Raw genomic sequence first — 23,256 nt, forward strand, 5'->3', positions numbered from 1 at the left:
GACGGAAAGAACACCATTGGCTGCCTCTGGCTCTTTGGACACTTCCAAACTGTCATCAACAATCTACATAAGAGCATCATAATATCTTCAACCACATCTTTCTGCTTCTGATAGTCGTTGGTCATGTTGAATCTGCAGCACAATAAAAACACAACACAAAGGAACTTTCCATCCAAAGCTTCAGCGCACCACATTGGGGCGGGTGGTCAAAGGTCAGCTTTCTTGAGAAGCGTGCCAAACCCCTTGAAGGAAGAGGAGGAGGAGGAAGAAGAGCAGCTGCTGGTGGGCTGAATGTGACCCTCTCAACCCTGCACTTCACTACTTTCCCACACTGTGTCCTTGAATGCAACACTCATGTTTTGCACTACTGATGCATTTAGTAAACATCTGAAAGCAAAACTCTCATGACTGATGCACCAAGTAGACATTTGAACGCAACACTCTCACTGCTGATGCACTTGGCAGCCATTTGGATGCATCACCGTTGCTACTGATGCTAAGCTATGTTTGTATGTGTAAAACAGATGAACATGAGTGTTTGTTAAACTGCATCCCCAGTGGTGCACATGCAAAGCTTTTGTCCCAGGGGGCTGTCTGAGGGAGTGCCCCCTCCTCCTGTTCCCACACTGGCCACAATGCAAGTGTCCCATTAGGTGCCACTAAACATGCAAGCAGTGGTGTGTTTATGGACAAACATATATTGATGTCCAAATGAGAGAAGTCAGTGGAGTTGTTTTTAGTGTTGCAGGTGTGGAAGAGGAGTGCAAGGTGACTTGTAGTGGACGTGTCAGTGAGACAGTGGACAACCTGCAGCAGTGTGATGACTAGGACACAGTGTGAGGAGAAGCTCCATGTCGCTTTCCCACACACACTCTTTGAATGGTGCTGTCCATCAAGCACAAAGCCACTCTGAATGGAGCCATGAGACGAACTGTGTTGGAACACACAAACACACGAACACAAAGGATGACATCAGCAGCCATCTGGAGGGAAAGAGCACTATTGGTTGACTCTCAGGCTTTAGAAGATTTGAATCATCACAAGGATTCCATTAGCAAGCTAGCAACTGTTTCCTGAAGTGTGCCAAATCCCTTCAGAGAATTGTGGCCTGCTGGTGACGCCCTCCATACTCATCATGCTGCACTAAATGAGCCGCCATTCAAATGTGTATTTTAAAGGAAAACTGCACTTTTTTTGGAATTTAGCCCATCATCCACAATCCTTATGTGACACATGATCACATATGTCGTTCTCTTCTCTGTGCGTTCTAAAGATATAAAAACAGATGAAAAGATGAAGCCAAGAATGCACGTAACGGGAAGCACCTCTTCCATCTGTAAAGCCTTCTGAAAAATACTCCAAAACACGCCAACAACGCTGACATGCATATTAACCGAGCTATAGCGACATTGTTATTATTATTATTAACATTGTTAGGCCCAAGAACTACGTTACTGCCGCACTGACAATTACCCACACCACACCAGCTAGCGACTAGCCGGCTAGCGACTAGCTTCACCACACACTCGCCCGCAGCGCGTCACTGCCTCATTCACAATGCCTCAGCCCACTACCAAAAGGTGACGCTACATACTTAAGCTGTCGCATAAGCTGCTGTGTTTTTGTTTTTCCATCCATCCATTTTCTATGCTTCTTATCCTCACTAGGGTCACGGGGATACAATGGAGCCTATCCCAGCCGACTTTTGGGCGAGAGGCGGGGTTCACACTGGACTGGTCACCAGTCAATCACAGGGCACATATAGAGAAACAACCATTGACACCTATGGACAATTTAGAGCCTCCAATTAACCTAACATGCATGTTTTTGGAATGTGGGAGGAAACCGGAGTACCCGGAGAAAACCCCCACACACACGGGGGGGAACATGCAAACTCCACACAGAGATGCCTGTCAGAGATTTGAACCCAGGTGTTCCAGATCTCCTGACTGTGTGGCCAACATGCTAACCACTAGGCCACCATGCGGTCCGTGTTTTTGTTTTTGAGTTTGGAAAAGTTAATGCAAGGTGTAGCGTTCGTTTCTATGTTACTATGTGAAATCAATGCGCCCAGGAAGGAAGTTCTGGTAATGCTTAAAAAGACCAAAATACAGCAAATTATTACATGCTATCTTCAATGTACCTGTTACTACATGGTTACAGCATGGATATAAAATGATGAAACGTTGTTGGAGGTTTTTGGAGGTGTTTTAATAGCAGGCTTTCTAGGCGGCATAGGTGTGTTTCATTGCATGTGCTAATAAGTTGCCTCTTTTTATCTGTTTTTATATCTTTAGAATGCACAGAAAAGAGAAAGACGTGAGTTCATGTCTTACATAAGGATTGTGGATGATGGGCAAAATTCCAAAAAAAGTGCAGTTTTCCTTGAATAAACAAGTCCCTCAAAAGAGTTGTAAGTCATCGTTGCCATTTGAATCTTTGACGCGCTGCATTCAGGTGCACTCAAACAGTGGGAAAAAGCCACCGCAGTGGTTTGCATGCTGACATTTTATCTCTTGAAGGTCTGTTTTTTAAATCTTGTAATATTGACATATGAGAAATAAAATACCTTCTTTAGCTTCAAGGAATAAATAGCAAGCAAGTCTCAAAGTGATGACAGTGGCTTTACTCTTGAGGTCAGAGGTCAGCAGTTATTGCCCCACAGGTTCTTTGAGAGAGACTTCCCTCTGCTTTCCCACAGCAGCAACAATAGAAGTGTGTCTCATTATGCAGCACATTAGACACACTCTGTGGCCTTTGACACGTCCATCATGCTTTTATTGTGAAGCCCTTAAAGTCGTATGATATTTCACACTAAGCTGCATCATATCATCCATACACTAAATGTTCTCTCTAGTCACATGACTGCTGTGCACATTTAATTGTCACTAAGTAGCATTTGTTTTGTGTTGAAGAGACCAGAGGACACAAAGTTTGTGAGTGAGGTCATGTGTTTATTAATGCAGGAAACATGACGTGATGACGCATCACAACAACAACTTGTAGACGTATACAAGACACACTGCACTCACAGTAATTGGAGGACACATTCACATACACACAAATGTATACATCAATACCATACATCAGTCTTTAGACAAGACTAAAGAGCAACAGGAAGTGAGCGCTCACTCCTCCCAGCATTCCTCATAACAGAAAGCAGGAAAAGTGGACCTTACAACAGATCAGATTATTCTGAGGACCCGGCAAGTCCAAACATGATAGTGACATCATCGCTGAGCGACGACAGCACAGAAGAAAAGCACAGTGATCTTAAAACAGATCATTTTTCAGTCTTCACATTAGTGAAATTCATCAATTGTCCATGGCTAGAACATCGAAGATTTGACACAAACAATCACATGGCAACACGACACATTATCATATAACAATAAAAGTTGTCCTTGCCTCATATTCATGCAATCATTAAAAAAGATCTTCAAACTGATCTCACGGTGCTCATGCTGAATGAGCAAAACATCCAAAAAGGACTTTGAACTTTGAACAATGAACACTACAAGATGACAAATGTCATCAGAGTATTTAAACACATTATAACACATCACCATTACTGATGCAAGCGAATGTCACTCATGCAACATGCATGACAAAATACAACTTCTTTCTCAGCATGAAACACATTATTGCTACTCTTACTTTGAGAAAATAATTTGGATCAATATGATCAATAACAGCAGGAAGTACCATTAGCGGTCATCATTTTCATATAAAAAGATATGAAAAAGTGTTAGCAGTGAATAATAATGATTGCAAAAGCAATCCAACTGTTCATACAACATGCATGACAAGATCATATTAGTGCTGTTGTTTCCATAGGACGTCAACCAGCAAATAAATCAATATGATCAATATGATCAATAATATTTGATATTAACATCATTTGTTAACATGTCCATTTATAAAAATACTTGAAAAAGTTAAACATTGCAAATGCAATTAGATGTGATTCATGTCCCCTCAGGGTCTCCGTAGATTCATGCATTATGCATGACTAAAGATATTTTCAGCATCATTTCTGAAATTAAATAAAATTAATAAAAATATTAACTTAGAAAGACGTGACTTCAATAGTGAAGAAATCGGTGCAGTCATCTTTGACCAACATAGTCACAACAGTGAGTCTGTGTCTGCCAGGGCCTCCATTGGGCGCCGTGAGCTGCGCTCTCCTGCTTTTTGATGTTGCTGAGGACTGGAGAGCTCAGAGGCGAGAAGACCTCCTCTCTCAGCTTCCCCTCACAGGAAGACTGAAGCTGCTGCAAGTGCGTCCTCGCCCGCTCCTCCGACAGGAAGTGCACCACCTCTCGGACACACGTTGAGTAACCCCGATGCACGGGTGAGCCGTCCAAAGACTTGACTCGTCTCAGGAAGCAGACGTTCATCTCCAGGACGTCTGCTTTTTCCAGCTTGGAGTCCGGCTGCTGCGTGAGGAACTCTCGAGGCAGGAGAGACTTGAGCTGCTCGATGCTGCTGTTGATTCGCTCTCGGCGTAACTTCTCCACCAGAGGCTTTCTGAGCTGCAGGAAGAACAACAAGCTGATGAAGACACTTCTTGTGGAGTCCAGTGCTAGCATGAGCAGGGTGTGAGAAGATGAGGTGATGAGGAATCTTCAACTTACCTTGTGTGTGAGTGTCACGTGCTGCTGAGAGTTGCAGACTGCTGCAGTGATTGTAGGTGCCATGGCTGGATGTGTGTGCTGTCCACAATGTGATCTCCACTGGCTTCGTGCCTCCTATTTATAGTCCTACATCTCCATATGAATGTGTGGCTCTGGCTCTGGCTGCACTTTCTCACAGTGTCAGCCAATCAGAGAGCTGGCTGACACAAAACACCATGCAACATGCTTCATGCTCTTATTGCCTACCTGGGGGACAATAGTTACATCTCAGGGGAGCAGCTGGACTACTGGGGGGAGTGGGGCGGGGGGTGGGGCGGGGGCTCAAGAGCTCTGTGTGAACGTGTGAAAGTGGTGACCCTGGAGAGCGCAGACCTGCTGCCTGATGTTGCCTGATGCTGCCATCAATGACTTTCACCCAGCACACTACTGTACTACAATAACATGCATGCTGACATGTAACCATGAGGCCAAAGAAACTTTTGAGGAGTTAAAAGACAAGTGGTGCACACCAAAGTGTTCAAGGTTGATAGCGACTGAAGGTAGAAGATCAATGCAAAAGAGCATCATTGCTACCTGAACAAGCCTCCATGTGCACATGTCAAGTCCACAATAAACATGTGATGATGTGTTGTGCACAGACAAGTGGAAGATGTGAGAGTGTGATGTGGCACATGGCCTTTAGAAGCAGGCCCCACGTGTCCTCACGTAGCATAGTCTTTGGATACGTGTGTCGGTGTGAGTACGAGCGACATGTCAGTTTCCCACACTGACTCATGGCTCTGTGTTGCTGTGGAAACGGACCATCTGGACGGAAAGAACACCATTGGCTGCCTCTGGCTCTTTGGACACTTCCAAACTGTCATCAACAATCTACATAAGAGCATCATAATATCTTCAACTACATCTTTCTGCTTCTTATGCACTTTGCTCTTGTTGAATCTGCAGCAAAAAAAAAAAAAAAACACAAAGGAACTTTCCATCCTAAGCTTCAGCACAGCACATGGGGAGGGGGGGCAGGCGAAAGGTCAGGACAGCTTTTTCATGAAGTGTGCCAAATCCCTTGGAGGAGAAGGAGGAGGCAGCTGCTGGTGGGCTGAATCTGACACCCTCTCAGATCTGCCCACACTGTGTCTTTGAACGCAACACGTTTATGTGCTGCACTACTGATGCGCTCTGTAGACATTTGAACACCACACTCTCACTACTGATGCTAAACAGTGTGTTTCAGCATCTGTTTATTTCGAACATGCATACAAAGTTACACAGAAATACAACAGTTACACAATTCCATATGTCTGAAAATGAGTAGGACAAAAGAAGAGCTTACAGTACATACTCTGATCCCTACTCCATAACACTGCAATAATTTTTTTTCCCTTTCCTGCTTCCTGTGTTAATTTTACACTATTTACACAAAACTAGGGACATCAGGCCCCCAGCAAAACCCCAGGGCGAAGCAAAAGCATATCGGCACCTCCACAGGCAAACCTGAACCACGCCAGCACCAAATGTACACTTCAAGAAATCCAATGCCTCAGTACTCCCCCCTACCAAAATGTGCTGGTTCTATTACAACTCACTCTATCTCAGTCTCAGGCCACGCACATCTCAGCATCATGAAATCAGGATGAGACCCAACGGTGCATCAAAAATCAGTGTAGGCTACCGTGACAATGCGAGGCGCCAAACAGGATGCTCCTAGTGGGTAAAGGCCACTGAGCGTGAGCCCAGAGTGCCACCAGCAGACTGTTTGGATCGCCTCTGTCCAGCAAGAGGACAGTAAGTCACATAAAAACACAGAAACGTGTGTACATGTAAAACAGATGAACATGAGTGTGTGTTAAACTGCATCCCCAGGGGTGCACATGCAAAGCTTTTGTCCCAGGGGGCTGTCTGAGGGAGTGCCCCCTCCTCCTGTTCCCACACTGGCCACAATGCAAGTGTCCCATTAGGTGCCACTAAACATGCAAGCAGTGGTGTGTTTATGGACAAACATATATTGATGTCCAAATGAGAGAAGTCAGTGGAGTTGTTTTTAGTGTTGCAGGTGTGGAAGAGGAGTGCAAGGTGACTTGTAGTGGACGTGTCAGTGAGACAGTGGACAACCTGCAGCAGTGTGATGACTAGGACACAGTGTGAGGAGAAGCTCCATGTCACTTTCCCACACACACTCTTTGAATGGTGCTGTCCATCAAGCACAAAGCCACTCTGAATGGAGCCATGAGACGAACTGTGTTGGAACACACAAACACACACGAACACACAGGATGACATCAGCAGCCATCTGGAGGGAAAGAGCACCATTGGTTGACTCTCAGACTTTGGAAGCTTTGAATCATCACAAGGATTTCATTAGCAAGCTAGCAACTGTTTCCTGAAGTGTGCCAAATCCCTTCAGAGAATAGTGGCCTGCTGGTGACGCCCTCCATGCAAATCACCCCGCACTTTCACACACTCACCCTATCATATGTAATACTGTATATACATACAGTACATAAGTGTGATGTTGTTGATAACCAGCAATATTCACAACATTTTTATGTACACTAATTGTCTGATAATAAAAGAACATGTTGGTTCATGCAAATGTCTAATTGTATTCCTTGTTTGATTAACTGAATTAAATTCAATTTTATGAATGTAGTTCTTAGTTTTGATGTCATTCAATTGAATATTTTATTTAAAAGTTATTTAGTTACATCCCAGTCTAAGTGTCAGGCTCAGGGAGCCGTGTTACTTGGATCCCGAAATGCAGACACAGGGGTTAGTCCAAAAGTTCAAACTATATTTAATGAACAACAGAGGAGGCAAAAAACAGGAACTCAGGGCGACGGTGCAAAAAACTAAGGAGGGCACCGTGGGCAGAAAACAAGAACAGCTATGAACAAAAGAGTGCTGGAGCTACCACTTGAGCTGGACGGAGGTCAGGTGCAGCAGGTGGACTTAGCTGGTTGGAGTAGCGAGAAGAACTGCAATAGGAGAATACAGGTAAGCAGGAGAAGTGCACATGGTCTGGAAGCACCAACATGGAGAATAATCCAGCACTGGCTGGCTGCAGGTGAGGAGACTAAAAAGGTAACTGATTGAACACAGCTGCAGGGATCCGGTAGCTCCGTCCAGCTCAGGAGGTGTCACAGTCTGAGCAAGTAAAGGAGAGGTCAGCAATAACATACAACATAATGGAAAACAGCACAAAACTAAAACAGGTGACAAGTGTCACCGTAGCGCGTGACACTAAGTGTATTTCTATGTTGTTATCCCTCCCGTTGTTCTTATCCCATCACACTGACACAAGTCTACGTCTTCAGGTCAGAGGTCAGCATCAATTGTCCCACAGGGCTCTGAGAGAGACCGACCTTTGCTTTCCCACAGCAGCAACAATAGAAGTGTGTCTCATTATGCGGCACATGAGACACACTCTGTGACCTTTGACACGTCCATCATGCTTTTATTTTAAAGCTCTTAAAGTCACATGATGTTTCACATGTCATTCAGTCATAGGTACTCTCAGTATTCTCTCTAGTCACATGACTGCTGTGCACATTTAATTGGCACTAAGTAGCATTTGTTTTGTGTTGAAGAGACCAGAGGGCACAAAGTTTGTGAGTGAAGTCATGTGTTTATTGATACAGGGAACATGACGTGATGATGCATCACAACAACTTGTAGACGTATACAAGACACACAGTAATTGGAGGACACATTCACATACACACAAATGTATACATCAATACCATACATCAGTCTTTAGACAAGACTAAAGAGCAACAGGAAGTGAGCGCTCACTCCTCCCAGCATTCCTCATAACAGGAAGCAGAAAAAATGGACCTTACAACAGATCAGATTATTCTGAGGACCCGGTGAGTCCAGACATGACAGTGACATCATCGCTGAGCGACAACAGCACAGAAGAAAAGCACAGTGATCTTAAAACAGATCATTTTTCAGTCTTCACATTAGTGAAATTCATCAATTGTCCATGGCTAGAACATCGAAGATTTGACACAAACAATCACATGGCAACACGACACATTATCATATAACAATAAAAGTTGTCCTTGCCTCATATTCATGCAATCATTAAAAAAGATCTTCAAACTGATCTCAAGGTGCTCATGCTGAATGAGCAAAACATCCAAAAAGGACTTTTAACTCTGAACAATGAACACCACAAGATGACAAATGTCATCAGAGTATTTAAACACATTATAACACATCACCATTACTGATGCAAGCGAATGTCACTCATGCAACATGCATGACAAAATACAACTTCTTTCTCAGCATGAAACACATTATTGCTGCTCTTTCTTTGAGAAAATAATTTGGATCAATATGATCAATAACAGCAGGAAGTACCATTAGCGGTCATCATTTTCATATAAAAAGATATGAAAAAGTGTTAGCAGTGAATAATAATGATTGCAAAAGCAATCCAACTGTTCATACAACATGCATGGCAAGATCATATTAGTGCTGTTGTTTCCATAGGACGTCAACCAGCAAATAAATCAATATGATCAATATGATCAATAATATTAGATATTTACATCATTTGTTAGCATTTGCATGAAAAAGTAAAACATTACAAATGTAATCAGATGTGATTCATGCATTATGCATGACTAAGTATATTTTCATCATCATTTCTAATAATAAATAAAAGCAATAAAATATAACTTCTGTCCAGGAAGAAACAGAAGAAGCCGTGACTTCAAGAAATCAGTGCAGTCATCTTTGGCTATGTTAATGACAGTCTGTCTGTGTCTACCAGGGCCTCCAGGGGGCGCTGTGGGCTGAGCTCTGCTCCTTGGTGATGCTGCTGTGAACTGTAGAGCTCAGAGGAGAGAAGTCCTCCTCTCTCAGCTCCTCCTCACAGGAAGACTGATGCTGCTGGAATTGCGTTCTCGCTCGCTCCTCCGACAGGAAGTGCACCACCTCACGAGCGCACCTAGAGTAACCCCGATGCACGGGTGAGCCGTCCAAAGACTTGAGTCGTCTCAGGAAGCAGACGGTCATCTCCAGGACGTCCGCTTTCCTCCAGCTTGGAGTCCGGCTGCGGCGTGAGGAACTCTGGTGCCAGGAGAGACTTGAGCTGCTCGATGCTGCTGTTGATTCGCTCTCGGCGTAACTTTTCCACCAGAGGCTTTCTGAGCTGCAGGAAGAACAACAAGCTGATGAAGACACTTCTTGTGGAGTCCAGTGCTAGCATGAGCAGGGTGTGAGAAGATGAGGTGATGAGGAATCTTGAACTTACCTTGTGTGTGAGTGTCACGTGCTGCTGAGAGTGGCAGACTGCTGCAGTGATTGTAGGTGCCATGGCTGGATGTGTGTGCTGTCCACAATGTGATCTCCACTGGCTTCATGCCTCCTATTTATAGTCCTACATCTCCATATGAATGTGTGGCTCTGGCTCTGGCTGCACTTTCTCACAGTGTCAGCCAATCAGAGAGCTGGCTGACACAAAACACCATGCAACATGCTTCATGTCCTTATTGCCTGCCTGGGGGACAATAGTTACATCTCAGGGGAGCAGCTGCACCACTTGCGCGGAAGGGGGGGTCGCTCACAGAGCTCTGTGTGAATGTGGTGACTTGCTGTGAGCAAATCTGCTACCTGATGTTGCATGTTGCCATCAATGACTTTCACCAATCACCATTATGATTGTTGGGGGGGTGGATGCTTCCATTGACTACAACTATGAAAATAAATTGGAATCTTCACCAAAGTATGATCTATTTAGCATTGTTAGTGTTGGTGTTTTCTAACTCTAACGGTTGGTGTCCTCCTATTTGGTCTCTTACTGAGTGCTGTGAAAGTTAGCATTGGCTTAAGACAGAATTTTTTTTTAAATGCAGCAGCAGATTACAACAAAGAGATCAGTGAGATGACACAGCAGTGTGATGACTGGTGTTCAGTGTGAGGAGAAGCTCCATGTTACGTTCCCACACACACTTGTTGAATGGTGCTGTCCATCAAGCACAAAGCCACTCTGAATGGAGCCTTAAGGTGAATTATGTTGAAACACACACACACACACACACACACATACACACAGGGTGACATCAGCAGCCATCTGGACGGAAATATATGGAGAAAGAGCACAATTGGTTGACTCTCAGGCTTTAGAGCTTTGAATCATCACAAGGATTCCAGAAGCAAGCCAGCAACTGTTTCCTGAAGTGTGCCAAATCCCTTTAGAGAATACTGGCCTGCTGGTGGCGCCCTCCATGCAAATCACCCTGCACTTTCACACACTCACCCTATCATATGTAATACTGTATATACATACATAAGTGTGATGTCATCATGGCTTGTTGCAAATCAGCAACATTCACAGCATTTTTATATGCAAAATAATTAATGTCTGATCATAAATGGATAATACAAATGTTTAATTGTATTTTTGTTTGATTCATTGAACTACATTCAATTGAATTCATTTAATTCTTAATTTTAACCTAATTAATTTTAATATGTAATTGAAAAGTCAGAAAACAGTCAACGTGTATTCGTGCGTTCTTATCACATTGTTTTAAAGGAACTTTTAAGTTCAAGCATCACGCCGACACACGTCTGCGTCTTCGGGTAAGAGGTCAGCATCAATTGTCCCGCAGGACTCTGAGAGAGGCCGACCTTTGCTTTCCCACAGCAGCAACAATCGAAGTGTGTCTCATTATGCAGCACATTAGACACGCTCTGTGATAGCCACGACTAACTGGGAGCGTTTTGCATGTTCGCTGACCTTTCACCTTTTGGTGCATCAGCAGTTCCCACGAAACGGATGGTGGACAACAAGTGAGAGAAATATTGAGCTAATAGTTAGTGATTAAATCCATGATGCTGGAATGTTGGAACTTCTCCTAACAGTATGACTTAATAGTTCACTTTTACAAATGTGTAATTACCCATCCATCCATGCATTTTCTATGCCGCTTATCCGAATTAGAGACATTAGATCGCGGGGGTATCCTGGAGCCTATCCCAGCTGAGGTCGGGCGAGAGGCGGGGTACAACCTGGACACACTGTGCCAGCCTGTGCCAGCCAATCGCAGTGCGATCTCCAGACTATGTAGCCACCATGCTAACAACTCAGCCACCGTGCATGTGTAATCACCATATCGAACAAATATAGTATCATATTTACAGTTTGCTCAAATTATTGATATTGTATGTTAATAAAGATTTAGATAAATATGTGATATTTTGATATATACAGTATAGTAGCATCCTGCCGAACTACTGTATACAGTAAACAGTCATTGCGTAAAGCTGCAGAATAACAAAGACAAAAATGTTTTCTGCACGTTTGTGTTTCCTTGAGTGAACTCATGTGAACATGAGTAAGGGACCAGTCAGTTAAAAGTCATCAGCCTTCTTCAAATGAATAGTACAACTGCTATTTTATAAATGTACTGTACTGTATTTGTTTTATAATGACGTTTTTCACAGCAGCCCTTTAGACAATTTAGACAATTAGCAGTATTCTACCACCGGTTTTTGTAGAGGGGTGGCATATGGGAAAGAAGCCATTATATTTGGGGGGTGGGTGGCTCTAGCTAGACAGATGGAGATAGAGGATAGAGGAATTTATTTTCACTGTCTTACGTCATCAGGGGAATCATCCACCCCCCAACAATCATCATGGCGTGTGCTGTTGGAAGTCATTGATAGCAGTATCAGGCAGCAGGTCTGCACTCTACAGGGTCACCACTTTCCCACATTCAGACAGAGCCCTGTGAGCCCCTCCACCTCACGTCAAGCTGCTCCCCTGAGATGTAGCTATTGTCCCCCAGGCAGGCAATAAGAGCATGAAGCATGTTGCATGGTGTTTTGTGTCAGCCAGCTCTCTGATTGGCTGACACTGTGAGAAAGTGCAGCCAGAGCCAGAGCCACACATTCATATGGAGATGTAGGACTATAAATAGGAGGCATGAAGCCAGTGGAGATCACATTGTGGACAGCACACACATCCAGCCATGGCACCTACAATCACTGCAGCAGTCTGCAACTCTAAGGAACACGTGACACTCACACACAAGGTAAGTTGAAGATTCCTCATCACCTCATCTTCATCACACCCTGCTCATGCTAGCACTGGACTCCACAAGAAGTGTCTTCATCAGCTTGTTGTTCTTCCTGCAGCTCAGAAAGCCTCTGGTGGAGAAGTTACGCCGAGAGCGAATCAACAGCAGCATCGAGCAGCTCAAGTCTCTCCTGCCTCGAGAGTTCCTCACGCAGCAGCCGGACTCCAAGCTGGAGGAAAGCGGACGTCCTGGAGATGACCGTCTGCTTCCTGAGACGACTCAAGTCTTTGGACGGCTCACCCGTGCATCGGGGTTACTCCAGGTGCGCTCGTTAGGTGGTGCACTTCCTGTCGGAGGAGCGAGCGAGAACGCAATTCCAGCAGCTTCAGTCTTCCTGTGAGGAGAAGCTGAGAGAGGAGGACTTCTCTCCTCTGAGCTCTACAGTTCACAGCAGCATCACCAAGTAGCAGAGCTCAGCCCACAGCGCCCCCTGGAGGCCCTGGTAGACACAGTCAGACTATCATTAACATCGCCAAAGATGACTGCACTGATTTCTTGAAGTCACGGCTTCTTCTGTTTCTTCCTGGACAGAAGTTATATTTTATTGCTTTTATTTATTATTAGAAATGATGATGAAAATATACTTAGTCATGCATAATGCATGAATCACATCTGATTACATTTGTAATGTTTTACTTTTTCATGCAAATGCTAACAAATGATGTAAATATCTAATATTATTGATCATATTGATTTATTTGCTGGTTGACGTCCTATGGAAACAACAGCACTAATATGATCTTGTCATGCATGTTGTATGAACAGTTGGATTGCTTTTGCAATCATTATTATTCACTGCTAACACTTTTTCATATTTTTTTATATGAAAATGATGACCGTTAATGGTACTTCCTGCTGTTATTGATCATATTGATCCAAATTATTTTCTCAAAGAAAGAGCAGCAATAATGTGTTTCATGCTGAGAAAGAAGTTGTATTTTGTCATGCATGTTGCATGAGTGACATTCGCTTGCATCAGTAATGGTGATGTGTTATAATGTGTTTAAATACTCTGATGACATTTGTCATCTTGTGGTGTTCAAAGTTCAAAGTCCTTTTTGGATGTTTTGCTCAATTCAGCATGAGCACCGTGAGATCAGTTTGAAGATCTTTTTTAATGATTGCATGAATATGAGGCAAGGACAACTTTTATTGTTATATGATAATGTGTCGTGTTGCCATGTGATTGTTTGTGTCAAATCTTCGATGTTCTAGCCATGGACAATTGATGAATTTCACTAATGTGAAGACTGAAAAATGATCTGTTTTAAGATCACTGTGCTTTTCTTCTGTGCTGTTGTCGCTCAGCGATGATGTCACTGTCATGTTTGGACTCGCCGGGTCCTCAGAATAATCTGATCTGTTGTAAGGTCCACTTTTCCTGCTTCCTGTTATGAGGAATGCTGGGAGGAGTGAACGCTCACTTCCTGTTGCTCTTTAGTTTTGTCTAAAGACTGATGTATGGTATTGATGTATACATTTGTGTGTATGTGAATGTGTCCTCCAATTACTGTGTGTCTTGTATACGTCTACAAGTTGTTGTTGTGATGCATCATCACGTCATGTTCCCTGCGTCAATAAACACATGACCTCACTCACAAACCTTGTGTCCTCTGGTCTCTTCAACACAAAGACAAATACTATACAAATACTAGAAAGGACGTTAATGGCAAGAGCTCTGCTGTTGCTAATAGAGTTTTGAATTATTTTGGCGCTTTCCTGATGACACGTCGGGATCACAAACTCAGAACACCTTGCTGACACCTTCGACTTGATCTCGGACCGATGAGAGTACGGATTCCTTGAAATAAACAAGTTATCACAGGAAATTCAAAATTGCACTGCTGAAACAGGGAAAGAAGCTGAAAGTTACAAAAGTCTCCATGAATGAGCATCTGACAAAATGCAACACAGACACACGACACACAAGATTCGAGGTACTTGGAGCACCAACTGCAAAATGTACATCAAGCCAAGCCAAATGGACGACCAGAAGAAGCCAGAGTGCTTGTTGTCAAAGATATCAAGGATCTGGATAAATATGAAAGATCACATCACTATGCAGGACAGGAAGACCTATCCAGATCACAAACGAGTGGATTAGAGATTGATACAGAGCCAGACAACAACAAAAGAAAGAATACATATACAGTACAGGCCAAACGTTTGGACACACCTTCTCATTCAATGTGTTTTCTTTATTTTCATGACTACTTACATTGTAGATTCTCAAAACTATGAATGAACACATGTGGAATTACGTGCTTCACATAAAAGTGTGACCCTTTGCTTTTATGATAGCCTTGGTGTTCTCTCAGTGAGCTTCATGGTAGTCACCTGAAATGGTTTTCACTTCACAGGTGTGCCTTATCAGGGTTACTTAGTGGAATTTCTTACCTTTTTAATGGGGTCGGGACCATCAGTTGTGTTGTGTGTGTGTCCAAACTTTTGGCCTGTACTGTATATTTTATTTCTATATTAGAAACAACTGCTTTTACCACAAGGACGGATTACAATAGCATCAAGCAATATTTGCGACAATTCAATGAACCCTTCAAAGTAATCGCAATCTCACAAACTTGGATTGATGTTGAGAAAGAAGTGATTTTGAGCCGGAAGGGCATGAAGTGAATTACATCAACAGGAACAATAAGAGTGGAGGGAATGTTAAATTATATATTGATCTACAAATCTTAACTGTACTGTAACACGTTGTAATACATACTGATCATTTTCTTATGTTACTTCAGATTTGGTAAATGGTACATGTTGAATACAGGAAGTGAACAAATGTATTAGCTATTGATGTGAAATGAATAAGCTCTCAACCAGCATTACTTTATTTCCATCCCGTATGAGGAAGGAGGTGCTCAAGGAACGACACGGTACCAGACCCCCTCGGCCTCTTTGACGGCCCATGTGCTTGAAACATGAGAAGCTCTGCTTCTTCCTGCTCCTTTTCGGACATGTGGAATTGTGAATTGACACATGAAGTATTCCAATGTAACCTGTATCCATTTGCAAAATAAGTTAAACCATACCATACCATACTGAGACTATTAAATGTGCACAGCAGTCATGTGACTAGAGAGAATAATGAGAGTACCTATGACTGAATGATATGTGAAACATCATGTGACTTTAAGAGCTTTAAAATAAAAGCATGATGGACGTGTCAAAGGTCACAGAGTGTGTCTCATGTGCTGCATAATGAGACACACTTCTATTATTGCTGCTGTGGGAAAGCAAAGGTCGGTCTCTCTCAGAGCCCTGTGGGACAATTGATGCTGACCTCTGACCTGAAGGCCTAGACGTGTGTCGGTGTGATGCTTAAACTTTCAAAGTTGCTTGAAAACAACAGGATAAGAACATAGAAATACACTTAGACCGGGATGTAACTAAGTAACTTTTAAATAAAATATTCAATTGAATTACATCAAAAGTAACAATGACACTAATTAAATTGAATTTAATTCAGTTAATCAAACAAGGAATACAATTAGACATTTGCATGAACCAACATGTTCTTTTATTATCAGACAATAATTAGTGTACATAAAAATGTTGTGAATATTGCTGGTTATCAACAACATCACACTTATGTACTGTATGTATATACAGTATTACATATGATAGGGTGAGTGTGTGAAAGTGCGGGGTGATTTGCATGGAGGGTGTCACCAGCAGGCCACTATTCTCTAAAGGGATTTGGCACACTTCAGGAAACAGTTGCTAGCTTGCTAATGAAATCCTTGTGATGATTCAAAGCTTCCAAAGTCTGAGAGTCAACCAATGGTGCTCTTTCCCTCCAGATGGCTGCTGATGTCATCCTGTGTGTTCGTGTGTGTGTGTGTTCCAACACAGTTCGTCTAAAGGCTCCATTCAGAGTGGCTTTGTGCTTGATGGACAGCACCATTCAAAGAGTGTGTGTGGGAAAGCGACATGGAGCTTCTCCTCACACTGTGTCCTAGTCATCACACTGCTGCAGGTTGTCCACTGTCTCACTGACACGTCCACTACAAGTCACCTTGCACTCCTCTTACACACCTGCAACACTAAAAACAACTCCACTGACTTCTCTCATTTGGACATCAATATATGTTTGTCCATAAACACACCACTGCTTGCATGTTTAGTGGCACCTAATGGGACACACTTGCATTGTGGTCAGTGTGGGAACAGGAGGAGGGGGCACTCCCTCAGACAGCCCCCTGGGACAAAAGCTTTGCATGTGCACCCCTGGGGATGCAGTTTAAAACACACCCTCATGATAAATAAAGCATTTAGTTTGTCTGTTTTCTACGTACACGCACATGTAGCTTATGATCAATAGTGAGAGTGATGCGTTTAAGTCTATACTAAGTGTATTGATAGTGAGATTGTTTCATTGAAAGTGTGTCGGTAGTGAGAGCGCTGCATTCAAATGTCTACTAAGTACATCAGTAGTGATAGTGCTGTGTTCAAATGTCTACAAAGTGCATCAATAGTGCGGTACCTAAGAGTTTTGCGTTCAAGGCCACAGTGTGGGAAAGTAGTGGGGAGCAGAGCTGAGAGAGTGTTCATTCAGCCCACCAGCAGCTGCCTCCTCCCCCTCCACCTCCAAGGGATTCGGCACACTTCACGAGAAAGCTGTCCTGACCTTTGGACCCTCCACCTCCCCAATGTGGCGCGCTGAAGCTTTGGATGGAAAGTTCCTTTGTGTTGTGTTTTTATTGTGCTGCAGATTCAACAAGAGCAAAGTGCATAAAAAGCAGAAAGATGTGGTTGAAGATATTATGATGCTCTTATGTAGATTGTTGATGACAGTTTGGAAGTGTCCAAAGAGCCAGAGGCAGCCAATGGTGTTCTTTCCGTCCAGATGGTCCGTTTCCACAGCAACACAGAGCCATGAGTCAGTGTGGGAAACTGACATGTCGCTCGTACTCACACCGACACACATATCCAAAGACTATGCTACGTGAGGACACGTGGGGCCTGCTTCTAAAGGCCATGTGCCACATCACACTCTCACATCTTCCACTTGTCTGTGCACAACACATCATCACATGTTTATTGTGGACTTGACATGTGCACATGGAGGCTTGTTCAGGTAGCAATGATGCTCTTTTGCATTGATCTTCTACCTTCAGTCGCTATCAACCTTGAACACTTTTGAACACTTGTCTTTTAACTCCTCAAAAGTTTCTTTGGCCTCATGGTTACATGTCAGCATGCATGTTATTGTAGTAGAGTAGTGTGCTGGGTGAAAGTCATTGATGGCAGCATCAGGCAACATCAGGCAGCAGGTCTGCGCTCTCCAGGGTCACCACTTTCACACGTTCACACAGAGCTCTTTGAGCCCCCGCCCCACTCCCCCCAGTAGTCCAGCTGCTCCCCTGAGATGTAGCTATTGTCCCCCAGGCAGGCAATAAGAGCATGAAGCATGTTGCATGGTGTTTTGTGTCAGCCAGCTCTCTGATTGGCTGACACTGTGAGAAAGTGCAGCCAGAGCCAGAGCCACACATTCATATGGAGATGTAGGACTATAAATAGGAGGCACGAAGCCAGTGGAGATCACATTGTGGACAGCACACACATCCAGCCATGGCACCTACAATCACTGCAGCAGTCTGCCACTCTCAGCAGCACGTGACACTCACACACAAGGTAAGTTCAAGATTCCTCATCACCTCATCTTCTCACACCCTGCTCATGCTAGCACTGGACTCCACAAGAAGTGTCTTCATCAGCTTGTTGTTCTTCCTGCAGCTCAGAAAGCCTCTGGTGGAGAAGTTACGCAGAGAGCGAATCAACAGCAGCATCGAGCAGCTCAAGTCTCTCCTGCCTCCAGAGTTCCTCACGCTGCAGCCGGACTCCAAGCTGGAAAAAGCAGACGTCCTGGAGATGACCGTCTGCTTCCTGAGACAACTAAAGTCTTTGGACGGCTTGCCTGTCCATCCGGGTTACTCCAGTTGCGCCCGTGAGGTGGTGCACTTCCTGACAGAGGAGCGGGCGAGGACGCACTTCCAGCAGCTTCAGTCTTCCTGTGAGGAGAAGCTGATTGTGGAGGACTTCTCTCCTTTGAACTCTCCAGTCCGCAGCAGCGTCACGAAAGAGGAGAGCACAGCCCACAGCGCCCCCTGGAGGCCATGGTAGACACAGACAGGCTGATATGAACATGATGGTCAAAGACGACTGCACTCATTTCTTCACTATTGAAGTCACGGCTTCTTCTGTTTGGACAGAAGTTATATTTTCATTTATTTTGTTTCTTATTAGAAATAATGATGACAGTCTATTTAGTCGTGCATGATGCATGAATCACATCTGACTGCATTTGCAGTGTTTTACTTTTTCCATGTAATTTTCATGGAAATGCCAACAAATGATATTCATATATAATATTATTGATCATTTATTTGATTTGACTGCTGATTGACATCCTATGGAAACAACAGCAACAATATGATCTTGTCATGCATTTTGTATGAATAGCAGGATTGGTTTTGCAATCATTGGCATTCATTTCTAACACTTTTTCATATCTTTTAAAATGAAAATAACTTTTTCTTCCTGTGGCTTCTTGATTCCTGCACAATTGCAGTTACAGCTTGTGTCTGAATGGATGTGTAGCACATCCGTTTGCAACCAGGCAATGTTTCCATGTATTTTTTATGGACATGGTAACAAACTATGTGATGTATTGATCAACTGAAGTCATCCTTTCCTGATCATCAGAAGCTTTTATGTGTTATTTCTTCAAGAAAAGAATGAAAATACCTTTCAAATTAAGAAAGAAAATCCAACATCCTGCATCTTACTGTTTTTGACAGAAGACGGTGGTCAGGTCGTAGTTCTATTTGAAATATAATTATTCTATATTCCAAGTTTATATCATGATGATTTGAATTCGTCAGCTCAGTCATTGTCCTTCCTGTGGAAGAGGCGTGATCTGTTTTACAGTCAGTGCATGATATTGTCTTTTAATGATTTCACTTCCTGTATTTCTAATTGAATTTAGTTTCTTGTCAGGGCAACTTTCTGCTTTTGTTTCATAGTAACAATCATTTTATTCTGTCCTTCATTGTTGTCGGTCTTTTATAAAGACTTATGGTATCCTTCACTCGCTTTGAGTCCAAAGTGTGTCTTGTGGAAATCTAACAAGTTATTGTTGTGATGCATCATCACTTGCTTACAAACTTGCCATGGATTATTGTTCAATAAACTGCGAGTGAAATTGAAAACATTGTGTATGTATATTTATTGTTACGTCTTGGCATTGCGGAGTTGTGGCACAAACTCAGGATGCGAGAGATGCGGACCAAGGTGCAGGTAAAAGTCCTGTTAATTATTAATGCTGCTATTCAATCCACAACACAGCAGTAGAATCACCAACAACAATTAACAAATAGTCAATGCTGTGACTAAGGACAAAACGCGCACCTGAACGAAATAGAAGTGTAACTAAGATTGGAAACAGGTGTACAGGTATTGAACGCAACGCAGGGGAACACAGAACAGGGCAAAGCAGGAAGTAGTATGAAATAAGAGCATGCAAACAGGAACTGAGGCATAAAAACATACAGATTGTGACATGTGGTGTGCAGTCAGGGCCAGCAAGGCCTTCTCTGCTGGCCTGACCATGACCTGAAGCACTGACCTACATTTCAAACTTAAATTGTAGTATTTGTTCAATTAAATTCTATTAATTTATTCCCAACAGTCTATTTTCTTCATTTCGTAGCGTGTTTCTTGGCTGCACTGCTTCCAGTAGTGTATGCGTATGTTACAATTTTTTTTTTACATTCTCATATATGATTTTTTTAGGAGACAGCAGAATTCATTTCGTGTTCAGTTATGATGTCATTGACTAATATTTACATTTGTTTGATGATCTGATACATTTGAGTGTTACTAAAATGCAAAAAAAAAAAAAAGAAAGAAATCAATAAGGGGGCAAACACCGTTTCACACAACTGTAGTTAAAGGTAAATTGAGTAAATTGTGTATCAAAATGGTAGCCCTTCGCATTAATCAGTACCCAAGAACTAGCTCTCGTTTTCAAAAAGGTTAGTGACCCCTGATTTAAAGTATTTCAGTTTTCAGTTTGGAAAAAAAGAATGAAGAATCAATAACATTTTCAATAAAAATAAATGGCACCAGCATGAACTCTATGTAGGCCGGTGGCTGAGTGGTTAGCACACAGTCACATAAGCCACACAGTCAGGAGATCGGGAAGATCTGGGTTCGAATCTCCGCTGGGCATCTCTGTGTGGAGTTTGCATGTTCTCTGGTTTTCTCTGGTTTCCTCCCACATTCCAAAAACATGCATGTTAGGTTAATTGGCGACTCTAGTAGGTTTGTCCATTGTGTGAGTGTGAATGGTTGTTTGTCTATATGTGCCCTCCGATTGGCTGGCGGCCAGTCCAGGGTGTACCCCGCCTCTCGCCCGAAGTCACTTGGGATAGGCTCCAGCATACCCCCGCGACAATAATCAGGATAAGCATAGGCATAGAAAATGGATGGATGAAATCTATGTAATAGGCTACAATGACAAGCAACGCTGCACTGATTCGCACGCGTGTTGTATTTTGTAGTCCATTGTGTCATGATTGGAAGCGCTCATACTCTTGTTTGCGAGTTGTGTAGTTTGAAGGCAGAAATTAGCTTTTGTTGCATGTGTTAAATGTTTTGGCAAGGTTACAGCCTTTTGCAAACAAACTGTGTTCGCGTATTTCTGACCATGAGTGCCACTCTTTAGGCCTGTGTGTGTGTGTTCACTCTTTTGAAAATGTGGCGTTTGAGTTGACTGCCGCATCAAAGCAATCAAGAAAAACTGTAATTCATACCACAACTATGATTTACTAGCTTTACTGGCACTGTGCTACTAATGAAGTGGTGACGACACACACACACGCACACACACACACGCACACACACACACACACACGTGAATGGAATGAGTCAATACTGTAACTCTTCTGCAATCACAGGCTGACTTCATCCTTCAACCAGTCCTCTATATTTGTGTGTGTGTGTGTGTGTGTGTGTGCGTGTGTGTGTCGGTGTATGTGAGTGCGTGTGCGTACATGTGTGGTGTGGTGTGTGTGTGTTGGTCAGCATTGCGTGTTGATTGCACATCGTTACGACAGAAAGCAGTCTGATGGTGATGGAGGGAGTGAGTGTGTGTTTTGTTTTGTTTGTTTCAGTCAGAGTTGATGCGTGTGTGCGCGTGTGTGTGCTTCCCTGTGTGTATGCGTGTGTGTGTTTGTGTGTGTGAAGGTTATTGCCTGCAGTTGCATTTGATGGGCACACAGGGAGAGCAATCAAAGCGTGGACAAACACACGTTCAATTTAAAATGAGATTTTTCTTGTTTCCATGGTTAAGATTTTATATTTGACGTCACCGTTTCTGTGCTGATGAACATTGTGAGAATTCAATTTTTACAATATTTGGGACACCACACTCGTCCCTGGTCTCAGGCAACAATCAATCATAAATATCAGAAATAAGGCCAAATCTCCTCAAGGAGGGAACTTTATCACAGTTAAGACGTTTGAGTTATTCAAATGTTGCGTAGTACACATGGTTGAAATTTGGTAGCTGTAATGTACATTTCTATGATTCCTAGTAGAGCTAATACCAGTTTTTCCAACACTAAAATGACTTGCTTAGCACAAGAGAACAGAGAACAACTCGCAGAGAACAAAAACCTTTTCTCAAGTCTCACAAAATTCTACTGTACACACATTTTCTGCTTTACACTCATTGTGAAATCTAAAATGGTACTTTTTAAGTGCACCACACATGGTTCTCTGCAAACAACACAACAATCTGACATAAAGTCACGTTTTCCATTTCAAAACACTGCCATTCCAAATGACAATACATGAGCTAACTGGCCAGTGTATGTACCACCCGGCCAAACACCTCAATGCTTAATTGTTAGCACTTCACTATGAAAAAGACCGCAGGTGAGTTCTTTTGAGCATGGCACTGGAAGGAATACACTCGGCAGCCTTGTGCGTTGTTCAGGGTATGAAAGAGACGTGATGAGCTTGATGTGGGTGCCATTCAGGGATGGATATGTCACTCAAGGTGCTTCTTTCCCTCCATGTCTGGCAAGGGAAGCATTTGCCTGTGATGTGGACGAGACGTAATGGTCCATGAATAAATGTTTAGCTGATTCTGTCATTTGTGTACCCCACCCTAAACTACTTTACATGTTTGCATGCGACATTTCTGTCTCATCTTGCAAGGTTAAACCCGCAACGATTGATCTCATGTTTTTTTTCCAATTTTTTTCCAGTTTGTCCAAGCAATAAAAAATATTACCATTACAGTGGCAATCAGACAAACTCTATGGCCGGGTGGCCAGACTTTTTCCACTAAGGTCCACATACTGAAAGATGAAATGATGAAATGAAATGACATTTTGAAGAAGTTACTTTTTTTTTTAATTCTTGCATCTTAGGTTTGTGGTATAGGTGATTAGTATGAACTCTTTTTTTCCTATTTGTGCTGTTGTTGTTTTTTTTAATTCCAAATATTT

The 23,256-nt window shown here is 42.9% G+C and overlaps 2 protein-coding genes and 2 pseudogenes across 2 annotated transcripts; 2 read left to right on the forward strand and 2 right to left on the reverse strand.

The window, feature by feature from the left end:
• Positions 1-2,987: 2,987 nt before the first annotated feature.
• On the reverse strand, positions 2,988-4,803 carry LOC129186529 (transcription factor HES-5-like). The gene is made up of 2 exons (XM_054784871.1): positions 4,638-4,803; positions 2,988-4,535 (listed from the first exon to the last, which is right to left on the reverse strand). The coding sequence occupies exons 1-2, from the start codon at positions 4,698-4,700 to the stop codon at positions 4,110-4,112; spliced, it is 489 nt and encodes a 162-aa protein (XP_054640846.1). The 5' UTR covers positions 4,701-4,803; the 3' UTR covers positions 2,988-4,109.
• A 3,520-nt stretch (positions 4,804-8,323) lies between these two features.
• Positions 8,324-9,963, reverse strand: LOC129186991 (transcription factor HES-5-like; annotated as a pseudogene).
• A 2,647-nt stretch (positions 9,964-12,610) lies between these two features.
• LOC129186990 (transcription factor HES-5-like) lies at positions 12,611-14,315 on the forward strand (annotated as a pseudogene).
• Positions 14,316-18,301: 3,986 nt separating this feature from the next.
• LOC129186534 (transcription factor HES-5-like) lies at positions 18,302-19,859 on the forward strand. The gene is made up of 2 exons (XM_054784876.1): positions 18,302-18,370; positions 18,473-19,859. The coding sequence occupies exons 1-2, from the start codon at positions 18,308-18,310 to the stop codon at positions 18,857-18,859; spliced, it is 450 nt and encodes a 149-aa protein (XP_054640851.1). The 5' UTR covers positions 18,302-18,307; the 3' UTR covers positions 18,860-19,859.
• Positions 19,860-23,256: the final 3,397 nt, after the last annotated feature.

The sequence above is a fragment of the Dunckerocampus dactyliophorus genome, chromosome 8, assembly GCF_027744805.1.
Source record: "Dunckerocampus dactyliophorus isolate RoL2022-P2 chromosome 8, RoL_Ddac_1.1, whole genome shotgun sequence".
Lineage (NCBI taxonomy): Eukaryota > Metazoa > Chordata > Actinopteri > Syngnathiformes > Syngnathidae > Dunckerocampus > Dunckerocampus dactyliophorus.

Coding starts and splice junctions, on each gene's coding strand:
- LOC129186529 (XM_054784871.1), bottom strand. CDS start 4,700: ATGGCACCTACAATCACTGCAGCAGTCTGCAACTCTCAGCAGCACGTG. Junction 4,536..4,637: donor ACGTGACACTCACACACAAG/GTAAGTTGAAGA, acceptor TTCTTCCTGCAG/CTCAGAAAGCCTCTGGTGGA.
- LOC129186534 (XM_054784876.1), top strand. CDS start 18,308: ATGGCACCTACAATCACTGCAGCAGTCTGCCACTCTCAGCAGCACGTG. Junction 18,371..18,472: donor ACGTGACACTCACACACAAG/GTAAGTTCAAGA, acceptor TTCTTCCTGCAG/CTCAGAAAGCCTCTGGTGGA.